The sequence below is a fragment of the Lutra lutra genome, chromosome 4 (genome assembly GCF_902655055.1).
Source record: "Lutra lutra chromosome 4, mLutLut1.2, whole genome shotgun sequence".
In the NCBI taxonomy this organism is placed as follows: domain Eukaryota; kingdom Metazoa; phylum Chordata; class Mammalia; order Carnivora; family Mustelidae; genus Lutra; species Lutra lutra.
Genome location: NC_062281.1, coordinates 81,620,037 through 81,632,436, shown reverse-complemented (window position 1 = coordinate 81,632,436; position 12,400 = coordinate 81,620,037). Strand labels below are relative to the sequence as shown.

Genomic DNA, 12,400 nt, shown 5'->3' with positions numbered 1-12,400 from the left:
TATATCTGAAAATATGCTTTGTCCTCAGAACATCTGTGTTCATCATCCTGTCCACCTCCGACTGCTTCTTTTTCTGTTCACAGATGTAGTGGTAGATGCTCAATTTATGTGTGTTCCATTCTCAATGTTTTTGTTTTTTTTTTTTTTCTTTTTTCAATCTACTTTACATGACCTGGTTGGTTCTGACTTGAGTCAATATTTTCCAATGCTGGTATTATGTCATGTTTATTTATTCCTTCAATTTTTATCTGTCAGGATTTTGTCGGGTTTCATTAAGTGTGCACACAGTTCTGTGCCCTACTGTACCTCTTCCCATCAGTGTATCCCGTGTGTCCCAGGGAAACCTGACTTCTGTAGGAGTGCTCAGGATCTTGTAACTGCCTCTTCCATCTTTGTCTGGTCCTAATATACACTTTATATTCCTGATAGATTCAGAACTTTTTGAGTTCAAAAAGGAAACCAGGATGCCTGGGTGGCTCAGTCAGTTAAGCATCTGCCTTTGGTTCAGGTCATGATCCTAGGGTCCTGGGATCCAGTCCTACACTGGACTCCTTGCTCACTGGTGAGCCTGCTTCTCTCTCTGCCTGCAGCTCTCCTTGCTTCTCCTCTCTCTCTCTTTCTCTCTCTGGCAAATAAATAAAATAAAATCTTAACAAACAAACAAACAAAACAAACAAACCACTGGTTGTTTTTAAACAAGTACTGTGTGTCAGGCACTGAGGATCCAGCAGTGAAACAGCCCCAGCTATTAAGATATTTATAGTAAAATGGAAGAGATAGAAAAAATTAACAAGGAAAAACACTTTTTCTTGATACATTTAGAGATATATATTACTTCACACTGTTATTGGACACTTGGAGGACCAACTACTACAGTCTTGTGTTATCTGGAATGCTTCTAATCACTATTACAGCATATATCAAAGATGAAATATCACCACAACATATAGATAAAATTGGACTAAAATGTTACTTATGAATCCTACCTGTGTCTGTAAATCCATAAAATAAGTTCAAGAAAAATAATTTGCTATATAGATAAAGGGATTAATATTTAAGGTAACAAGGCCCACCCTGCAGCCCAGGGCTTTCTCTTACCAGTATAACTTACCTCTTCTATGACACATGAGCTCAAGCAAATAAAATAGAGGTCCCTATATTCAGTGAGGTCCCAAAGTCCTAGATCATCCCAACCATTCCAAGAGGGAATAACCTTAACCTTCAAGAATAACCTTCTAGAAACAATGCTTCACATCTTTGAGATTCATGTTCAGACTCAGATTGGACAACTGATTGGACAAGTGGTTGTTCTGGTCATAAAGAAGGGTACTGATGGATAGCACACTGATGCAAACCATGGATGCAGCCAGACCCTAAGGGTGACACATGCAGCAAACAGGTAATCTTGAATTTCTATACAAGATAATGTTTACATTCAAAAGCAACAGTAATATGTTAAGGAGGTTACTGTTCACAAAGTGCCTCTGACATCCTTACAACATTCCTGAAAGTCCAGAGGATACTTATTCTGGATGGTTAAATAAATTGCCCAGCTCAGGCAACTTGTAAAGGCAGAACTTCCTGGCAGCAGGCCCTGGGTTCTTCTCACACCCCTACAGTGCTTTCTGCCTCAAGGCCTCTGATGGTTAAGAAGCAAAAAATATGTTTCATAGTGACATTAAAGTTGAGGAAGGAGCCAGCACAGCACTATGCCATGAAAGAGATCAGACTTCCATTTCTGAATAAAACCATCTAATTGCCATTTCTAATATAAGCCAAATCTCTCATTGACTCATTCCCAAATTTTAGAAAAAATTAAATAAACCATGAGCCAGAACAACTGAGAAAATAAGCAAAAGTGCAGAGGAGTGTGGAAATTTCATGTTTAACAATAGCTTTTTCAGAAATGGAAAACTAGACAAAGCAATAATCCCTCAGAGGCTTGTTTGGATTCCATTTCAAACACAAAAACAAAAAATTATAAGAAAAGTATGTGTTGGCCTGTTACAAATTATCTACATCCACAGAGATAAAAAGAGCACCCAAACACAACTATTCAGAAAGGCACTGAGCAGGAACTCAGAAACTCACTGAGCAGAGAGCTCCATCACTGGGACCCTATGCATTGAAGAAATTGGTATTTGGTAGAAAAGAAATGGGTTTTACCCAAGCGCTCCTTCCCTGAATTCAACTATTATAAGGAAATGGGTATTGTGCTATATATCTACAGAGTCATTGGACAGATTTTTTTTTTTAATCTAGTTATTTCAATCTCTACGATAAGGACATTTTGCTTAGGGGGAAAAACAAACCTGTTCTCTGAGAGCTTTGATGGTTTTTTGAGTTTCCACTGCAAAATTGCTGAAATCTTGGGCAAACTTTGCTTTTGGCAGAAATGTCACGTGTCTACCATCTTCATCAATGTACAAGTGATCTTGTTGCCTGTTTATAATAGAAGCAAAAAAAAAATGCTGAAAAATAGAAGTCACATGGTAAAAAAAAAAATCAACAAATATTCCTCAGACATTGGAGTGTACGGGGCATTGTGACTGCTGCTTTGCATGACTAGAATTAGAAATTAAAATTAAATGACATATAAGAAGATAATCCAGAGAGCTACATCTGTTCCACATAGTTTACTCAAAATGATAAGGAAGTATTTCTTAGGAAATAAAGGGAATGCCATGTAGTATTACACATCTATTTGACATATTATTTAGATCTCAAATTATGTTTTTTGCTAAAAATTGTTCATTTCACTTCACAGTGAAAGAGCAGTGACAAATTAAATATTATATATTTTATAGCACCCAGGTGGGAACGTTCCTTGCTCTATTATAAATTCGTGGCAAGAACTAAATTAAGATAAGTATACTAGTCTGACAAAAATCTAATCTTAAACCAGATGCAAAATAGCACAGTATTGTCAATAATAAAAGGAAATAAAAAGTCTTGGGCTGAATTTAAAATATGATTCCTTCAGATTGTTTTTCAGAGTCCATCTGAAGGGTTTGAAGAGGTGGGGGGGTGGGAGGTTGGGGGAACCAGGTGGTGGGTATTAGAGAGGGCACGGATTGTGTGGAGCACTGAGTGTGGTACAAAAACAATGAATACTGTTATGCTGAAAATAAATTAAAAAATGATTTAAAAAAATAAATAAAATAAAATATGATTCCTAGAGCTTAACTGAAGTTCTCAAAAGACAGAGGTAAATAATGAGTTTGGGAAATTGAAATGAAAGTTCCATCCATCTTTGATTATAATATATTGTTAAAAATATTTTACATAGATTTGATTTAGTTGACATGCTATTCATGTCCAAGTTTTTCCTTTTTTCCCAAATTTTGTTTAAAGTTCTTCCTTGTGAAGAAACCATTGGAACCTTCAAAATTGTTCTGCTTTGTTCTGCTCAATGTATGTCTTCTACTGTTCAGTAAGAAAATGGCTTGCCAGACACAGTAGATCCTACGAGCTTATAAAATAATTCCTAAGCCAAGGACATGTTACAGAGCTTACATCAGAGAGGGAATTTAGGAAAAGGTAGCACTGAAAAAGAAAAGTTACCAATTCCAATTACTCAGTCGCTAGATCAACTCTATGTCCCATGAGACGCTGTGAATTAGAGGCACCATGAATCACCACAAACCAGCTTTTACTATGGTGTTATGTTCAAATCAATTCAAGTGTACAAGTATTGATATGGATGATACTAGTAACCACAGATAATTTTAATAAAGATTATTTAACACTTTTGTTTTCATGGTGCTGTCTTCTATAAATCATCAGTGTCGAATCAAAGGAGATTTAAACGCAAGGAAGTCTGAATGATAGTATAAAGTTATAACCAAGATTTAAAGTACTGAGTATAGGAACATAAGGAGTGGCTGATACCAGCAACACCAGATTATACAATGAGATGGTGTTCACAATTGAACAAGTATGTGTTGGGTGTTGTTTATGTAACCGGCATTACGTTAAGATACATGTAAGGGTGCTTTTCAGTAAGTAGGCTGCTAACATTCTCTCAGAAAAGACTGACTGATGAACAAGCAGGAAATACAACATTTGTATGAGGAAGACAAATAAGAAGGTAATGACTCCTGCCTGGGGTGGGGGTGGGAGGGTGGAATGAGTCAGGGAAGCTAAATAAAGCAGACCATAGTTCTTCATTCACTTCAGGGACCATGCAATTCTGATTGCTTTGCCCTAGAGGTCACATCACTCAGGTGCACTCAGTGCACTCAGTGCACCCAGCAGTGCCAAGAGACACTTGAAGCAGCCTTGTCTTTTAGATGAGAATACTGTGACTTAGTTGTTACTATGTCCACATGGTATAGTTATTAAATTGCACAGCTGAATGCAAATCAGGATTTTTAAAAAACAAAATTTAAAAGTCCTTTCTTAACCACTACACAGACATTTTAGCCTGATCATATTTGTGTTTTAGACAGTGTGGAAAGAGAGAAGAGAAACAAGGATACCAGCTAGGGAGATTATTGGGGGTAGCCAGAGGGAAGGAGGGAGAAGAATGGAAGAAAAAGATGAACAGTATGGATATTTCTATATTGTAAATTCTTAATAAAAACAAGAAACTCAGCATAGAGTTTGTAAGAAAAAAATAATACTTATCAAGTTAAACTGATGTTAACTCATGAATAGTGTATTGAAAAATGGATCAATTTTTGACCAAAAGACAGTAAATCCAAGAAAGATGAATGTGCAGAGAACAGTGAAAGTAAAATCATAGCCTGAGTGATTTGCACACACTGAGTGAGAGGATTTGGCCTTTTTTGGTCTAACAAGTCTTGAGTACAACAAAACTATCTACAAAGGATTACTGAAGCATGTATAGTTAGAAGACAAAACAAAGCCAGTATTATCTTTTTATTATCATATCAATAATAAATGGAATTCTCAATTGTGAGGCTCATGTTTGAGTAAAATTTGATGAGATTGGCAGGAGATTAAAACTGAAATTAACCAATCTGTAGCTGAGTGACTAACGCTACAGGTAAGCAGAATGTTCATAAGGTCACCACAATCTTAAAGAGTTCAAATAATACTATATGTTAATTATTACCTCACAACAAGTGAAATGAATGTTTTTGGAAGGACAGGATATGGCTGTAGGGCATGGCAGAAGGCAGGTAGTGGGTGTTTTGTCCATGCCACATACCTTTGGATTTGACTGGAAAAGTCAGATCTCTTTACCATCTTATAAGTAAAAGAGAAATTGCCTATAAATGTGTCACCCAACATCTATTTCCAATTTCACTCTGGTGAAACATTTCACATAGCAGAGTGGATTACAAACCAAATGAAATGCTAAATTAAATAAGGGCCATGTGACTATTTTCTGCCACTTGAATTACTTAAAAATGGTTCTGACTGGAGCTATGGCTCCTGGCCAAGTCTACCTTGCAGGAAGGAGCTCCAGTAACACATGGAACAGATTTAGTTTCCTTAGCCTAGAATTTAAGGTCTTTCTCTTGCTACCCCAATCTTCTTTTATAGAATATTCTTCCAGGGTGCTCTTCATCCCTAAGTATCGAACACACCAGGTTGTTTACACATGTCAAGCCTTACCACTCTCCAAACATACCTAACTTTTCTTTGCCCCCATGATTTTGCTCACTGTTTTTCCAGACTAAAACCCTAAATCTTCATCAAAATCTTAGTCTTTTTCTCAACATCTCACCTCTGCATAGGCTAAAAGCCCAAAAGAATTATCTATACCTTGTTCTGAACTACACAACATCCTAATTGGATTTCACATCAGTATTATATGAACACTTCTGTACAGAGAGTTAATATTTACATAGCATTTAAAAGAATGTTTGGCATATAGTGAGCACTATAACAGCATTTGCTATCCTGTCTTTTGTGGAACACCTATAATACTACATCCCATATCACCATTAGGTGCTTTACATATACATATATATATTACTAATATAATAATTGCACAAGGTGGGTATGATTATGCCCATTTTGCAGCTGAGGAAACTGAGACTGAAATTTTACATAACCTGTGGCCATGAAGTAGTGGAAACAGGGTGTGAACCTGTGCCAGATCCTCAAGCCTTCACGCATCTCGCTTATTATATGACCCACTTTCTCTCCTAGACTATAAATCTTACAAGACCATGTCTTGTTCACTTCTACATACATCACAAATTCTCAGTTGTGACTGAGGGCAGGAACTCCAAAAATATATTTTGAATTTGACTGAATGATAATGCTTAGGAGGCTGCTATGAACGCCAAGTTACTTAGCGTGTGGTAACAAAGTGTTTTCAATAGTATCCCTCCTATGGGGCTGTTAACGTTTTTATTTTTGTTTTTGGTAATTTAGTTATACAAGCATCTACTGAATATTTACTCAGTGAAAAGAAGCTACTCTATATACCCATGCTCAAGTCATTGTTTCTCTTTTCAGAAACTTCCAAGACAATTGTGTGGAGGAACTTTGTAAAGAAGTAACTACATATGAAGCTTGTGTATAAGTGTCACAGGAGAAGTCCTAACAGATTTCAAAGGAATAAGATTGACATTTCTCAATTTTCTAAGGGTTCAAAAATATCCCATTTTGGTCACAAATGAAACTTTCTTGCTATACACTATACATGAATTAAAATCAACTTAACTTGATAAATGTTATTACTTTCCTTACAAACAATATGCTGAGTTTCCTATTTTCGAAAAGAATTTTAAAAACAGCAATATCCATAATGTGATTTAAGGAATCATAAATAACATTTATGATGTGCAATTTTCTGTACTTTATTGAGAAATATTTATTACTGAGCATGCCCTGGACATGATGTTCCAGATGAAAAGGAACTCATATTTATCACAAAGCTTATTTGCTCATCATTGTATAATTTATCCTACATGTAAATGAGTCAGCCATGGTTTCTATAAAAACCCTCAAACTGTACACTTGAAATAAAACTATGGTAAATAGCCCAAAGAAATTAAATATTTCTCTACATACCTAATGAGTAGATCACTTAAGTCATTATCTTTCTCATCAGGATAGCTGTATTGAGCAGACCGTTTCTTTCGAGATTCTTGTGTGAATGCTCTGAACTGTCCTCTACTCCTACAGTCTGTGGGGGAAAAGTATCCACATGAGTATCGTGTGAGATTGCCATCATCCTCCTATCTAGAGTATCTCTTTAATTGAGAAGGAAAATGGATAGCTGCTTGGTCAATTCAATTACAGGTTTCTGGTTTTGCATGTGGCTCCATCTCTGTTTTTACCAAAGCAGGTGAGATACCAAGACAGTTTGCAAAATCCGTGGAGGCTCCACAGGGAGAGCAAGCTGAATCTGAGCAAGGACACTGATCACAGGGTACATTTTTTTCACTTAGAGGACTTGACAATGGGGAAAGAAACAAAAACATGGTAGACAGAATGTCTACGGCACAACAATGTGCATATAGTTAACACTATTGTACTGTACACTTAAAATGTTTGCACAGTAAATTTTATGGTAAGTGTTTTTCACCACAATAAAAACACATGAGAATGGTCTGAAATTTTTTATATAAATATGAAACAACAATAAAAACAAATATTCTTTAAATTTCATCTGAAAAAAGTTGGATTGGAAACTAGGTATATTGAGAAGAAACACAATGATGTAGAACGTACCTTTCCAAATAGTAAAACTACTACATATAAAGCTTAAAAAAAAAAGGAAGAAGAAGAATTTTTAATGCTGGAGGGAAAAATAGATTGAAATGGAATGTGATAACCATCCCAGAGCTTTTCACTACGCACTTGAATCTAAGAGGTTACACTGGACAGCATAAATTAGAGGGAAACAAGGGATTATTCTATAGCATTTTGTATTGGGCAATAGCAACTTATTTCTCAAGGAAGGGGAAGTAAAGACAACTTACACAATCACCTTAGCATATGTAAGTTAAAATCAAAAGGAATATGTTCCATGATAAAATGTTAAGCAAAGCTGAGGATAAAATTTAAGTTGGTATTTTAAATAACAAAATAAGTACAAATGCTATAAAATTAGACACAAAAGAAAAATAAAACTTTGTTATACTATATGAACTTACCAATATTAAAACAAATAGAAAATAAATGACAACATGTTAAAATGGTGACAGTGATGTGTCTAACATTGTTATAGTTATTTCTTTTTTCTTACTCTACCTCTATCCTTTGTTTTGTCCCAGTTTTCAATAAGAAATAGTCATGATTTAAACAATTTAAAACAGTAAATGTAAGTAAGCAGAAAGAAATGGGTTATTCCGAAGTCTGATTCACTTCAGTAGGCTGAGGCCTGGGACAGGTGGGAGACTTTGGACAATCAAGGAGGAACATGAAAGTAAAGAATTCTTCCCAGGGACAGAGAAGTACTCAAGAAGGGAGGTAAAACTGTGGCAATGACGAACTACTTCACTGGGCAAGATTTGCCCATGAACTCATGGGAAATACATGCTGCTGAAAATGTTGCGTTTGTTACTTTTGAAAAAGTATTTTTGAGACATTATAGATAAAGTTATGTAGTATACTAACAGACCTATACATGCCTACTTTTACACAATTACTTCAACCTAGCACCTTATCAATAATCAATAATCCATAAGTATTTGCAGATCTGGGTGAGAAAAAATAGAAATGAAAACAAAAAGAAAAAAACTAACACATACGGGTTTCACTCGTAATAAAACTTAATTTTTAATTTTTTAAAATTATTTTAATTTTTTTATTTCTGAAAAGTATATAATTTTTGTCAATAAATATATGGAACTTCCTAAACTAAGTTATTAGACTAAGCAGTGTAGGGAAAATAAAAATGAGTAAGGCATGGTTTTTGGTTTTGAAGAGTTTGCAAGTGGAAAAACACAGCATTTCCAGTTAAGCCAAATATCGTACCTTTTAATCCTCATATAAGAAGGAAAAAGTATAGAGAAAGGGGGCTGCAGGTCAACTCATATTATCTATTGTCTTTATTCTTTTAGGAAGATAGAACTTTGGAACTTATTTTAAAGTGCCAATAGAATATGCAAGGTCATATACATAAATCCCAAAAGCAAAGAGTTAGTTGTATTTGTAATGTAACAGGTATATAGTGATGCACATATGGGAACAGAAATACAGAGAATCACTCCCCGCACCCTAGTTCCACCAGAGAATGAACACTGAGAGTGGGGTGAACAACTCACTAGAGTTGCAATGACCAGGCATCTCTTTTAATGTGACAGGTTTTTTTATTCCTGACATCTTTTTTTTTTAATTCACCTTGGTATTTATCCCTAGTTATTGCTGAAGAGGTAAAGCATCTTTGATTGCTGAATGTTTGGCTCTTATGCAAACAACATCTGAATTGAAACAGTATGTTAATTTGGTAGATGCTTTGGTTTTATACCTATGCATATATATATTTTATAAATATGTATATACACTTGTTCAAACTCTGTTCTTAGGCCTAACATCAATTATTAATTTAAAACTTCATAATAACATGTGATGGGTATTATTATCCCTAGTGTTACCTTGAGGAAACTAAGAGAGGTTACATTACCTTCTCCAAGGTACTACAGCTTTTTATGGAAGAGCCAGGATTTGAATCCAGATATATTGTCTCAAAAGCCCAACCTCTTAACTGCTACACGACAGCAAGGAATGAGAAAAATAGAAATAATAAGATCAAAACTCCTGAATATGGGGTTTGTGCAACTTTGGAATAATGGTACCATTATTTGTTAACTGGATGAATGAATGAGTGGAAGAATGGATGGATGGATGGATAGATCTAGAATGGAAGATAAAAGGAGATTACTTGAATTCATATTGGCTCAAAAATACTGTAAAATTTCTGGTCTACGTATGACTTAGTGGAGGCATGTTAATACAGCAGATACTACTTCAAGATGCCATTGAAAAAATAAAATTAAATTTTAAAAAATGGTTCCCTGGGGTGGGGGAAAGAAAAAAAAAGACACCATTAAGAGATGTGGATGAAGGGGTGCCCGGGTGGCTCAGTGGGTTAAAGCCTCTGCCTTCAGCTCAGGTCATGATCCCAGGGTCATGGGATTGAGCCCCACATTGGGCTCTTTGCTCAGCAGGAAACCTGCTTTCTCTTCTCTCTCCCTGCCTGTCTCTCTGCCAACTTGTGATCTCTATCAAGTGAATAAATAAAATCTTAAAAAAAAAAGAGAGATGTGGATGAAGATAAAGCAATATGGCTCATTTTCAAGAAGTATAATGCAAAGTGTGTATGCATGAATACATATAACTTCCCATTCAGTCAGTACAGCCTAAGTTGGCCCCCCAACCCATCCCTCAGCCTTTGTACTATGAATGAAGCCCTAGATCTTTCCTATGTCAAACAAAATCCTTCCCTGTGCACACATTCTTCTGTCTTCAGCCTCATTTCTCTCTAATGCACCATTCATGGCTAATCATCCAGCTCCAACTTCATTTGGTCTCTCTCACCTGAATAAACACCACAGGTATCACATCACCATCTCTAAGAAGCCTTTCTTAAACTGCTAGGACCAGGTCAGAAGGAAATTCATTACATTCTCTCAGCACTCTGTACCTCTGTCTACTATTCTTCACTGGTTAAGGAGAGAGCAGAGAGGAGGGCTCTGTCTTACCTACCAGTTTATCCCCATCCCATAGTACAGCACCTGCACATGATCCACGCAGAATAAATATTTTAATGAGTGAGTGAGTGAAATCAAACAGGCCAAATCATTATTTTAAAATATCCAATTCTTTGTTATTTTCTGTGTTTAAGAGTTTGATTGCAGGATTCAACCTAGGTTTGAATGGTAATGCCTTCCACATTTGAAATATATTACTTTGGATAAACTACTTAAACTTGTTGACTCCATTCTCTCATCTGTACATGAGGATGATAACACAATTTAGCTCATGGAGTTGTGAGAGAATTAAATGAGTTAAGGGAAGTAAAACATTCTGAAAGAATGTCATATACAGATTAAGCTTCCACATCGCTTTCATTTTTGGAAAAAATTGTAGAGAATAAGATGACTGACTTATTTAGTTCATAAGCAACTATTGCATAATGTCAAAGTTATAAATGCTTTTGTTCATAGAACTAACATTCAAAAAATATTGTTGAATGAATTTAAAATTAAAATGAATTAAAATAAAATTAATTAAAATTAATTAAAATTTAATGTGTTTGTAGACAGTTTTTCAAGGCAATTTTAAATGAGTTTAAAAAACAATTTCCCTGAAAATAATTGGTATAAACCCTTCAGGATTTTTTTACATTTACATTTCTTTATAGTGAAAAATAGCACAGAACAATTTGCAGAACTTGCATAAAAGCAACAACTTGATATTTAAAGGTATTGTCAAATTAAACTAGTAGAAACGTGATGTCAGTCTGTTTGGCCATGAGTACTGAAAAAAGAAAAGCTTATTTCAATGGGTATGTAGATTGCAGTCCTCTCCCGTGAGTCATATCTAAACACAGACCCCATCTGGTCTGGCCTAGAGATGGACACATGGTAAGGAAACATGTCAGGACACGAAAACCTGGACATTAATGATTAATTTAATGAAATCAAAAGATTCTGAAAACAACAAGCTGCTTTAGGCATGGGTTTGGACGTTCTGATTTGTTGGAGTGGACTGACATTCCTTGATGAGTAAACAAGTTCAAGTTGGGGAATTGAAGGTACAGTAGCTCAGGCAAACATACATGTTTGCATGAATTGATTAAAACTCTACAACTGTGGAATATCAGGGTCCTGATGCTGCATTCCACGTACCAAAAATATATCAATGATGATAGGCTTAAAAATTGACAAAAATATATAACACTTTGTTTTTAAGTTATGGTCAACCCTTGTTTCTTAACATTTTAGCACTTCTCATTTGCTGGCAAGAATAGAAAAGGGGGAGAAGTACAAATAACAATTTAATGAAACATAAAAATGACAATTTGGGGGAGAATCTGAGAACAGCTTTATTCAATGCTGTTGTCTTATGTTGTATTTGTGTAACAATCAAATATAATTCTCAGTTCCTAGTTCCTATGGAGGAACTAACATTCTCTATCTTTAGACGTTGTTTCATCTGTATTAGTGAGCAATACTGAACTGTCCCCACAGTTGTTTTGAAGGGAGGGATGACAGCAGGAACCATTCATACTTCTTCATACTCTTACCTGCATTCCATTTTCTTTCTACTTTGCAATTGCATTATCTATTGCAGTGCGATAACTTACTACAAACATGGTAGCTTGAAACAACACAAATACATTTTTATGGACTGAGCTGTGCTTCCCCTTAATTCATATGTTGAAGTCCTAACCCCCAGAACCTCAGAATGTAACCTTATTTGGAAAAAGGGTCATTGCAAATGTATTTAGTTACGAAGAGTTCAC

At 35.4% G+C, this 12,400-nt stretch overlaps 1 protein-coding gene across 1 annotated transcript in view; it reads right to left on the bottom strand.

The window, feature by feature from the left end:
* The window catches only part of PXDNL (peroxidasin like), a 466,402-nt gene that overhangs the window by 24,432 nt on the left and 429,570 nt on the right, over nt 1-12,400 (bottom strand). Inside the window, 2 exon segments of the mRNA XM_047727586.1 lie at nt 2,313-2,442; nt 6,997-7,111. Coding sequence (XP_047583542.1) covers nt 2,313-2,442; nt 6,997-7,111 — 245 coding nt within the window.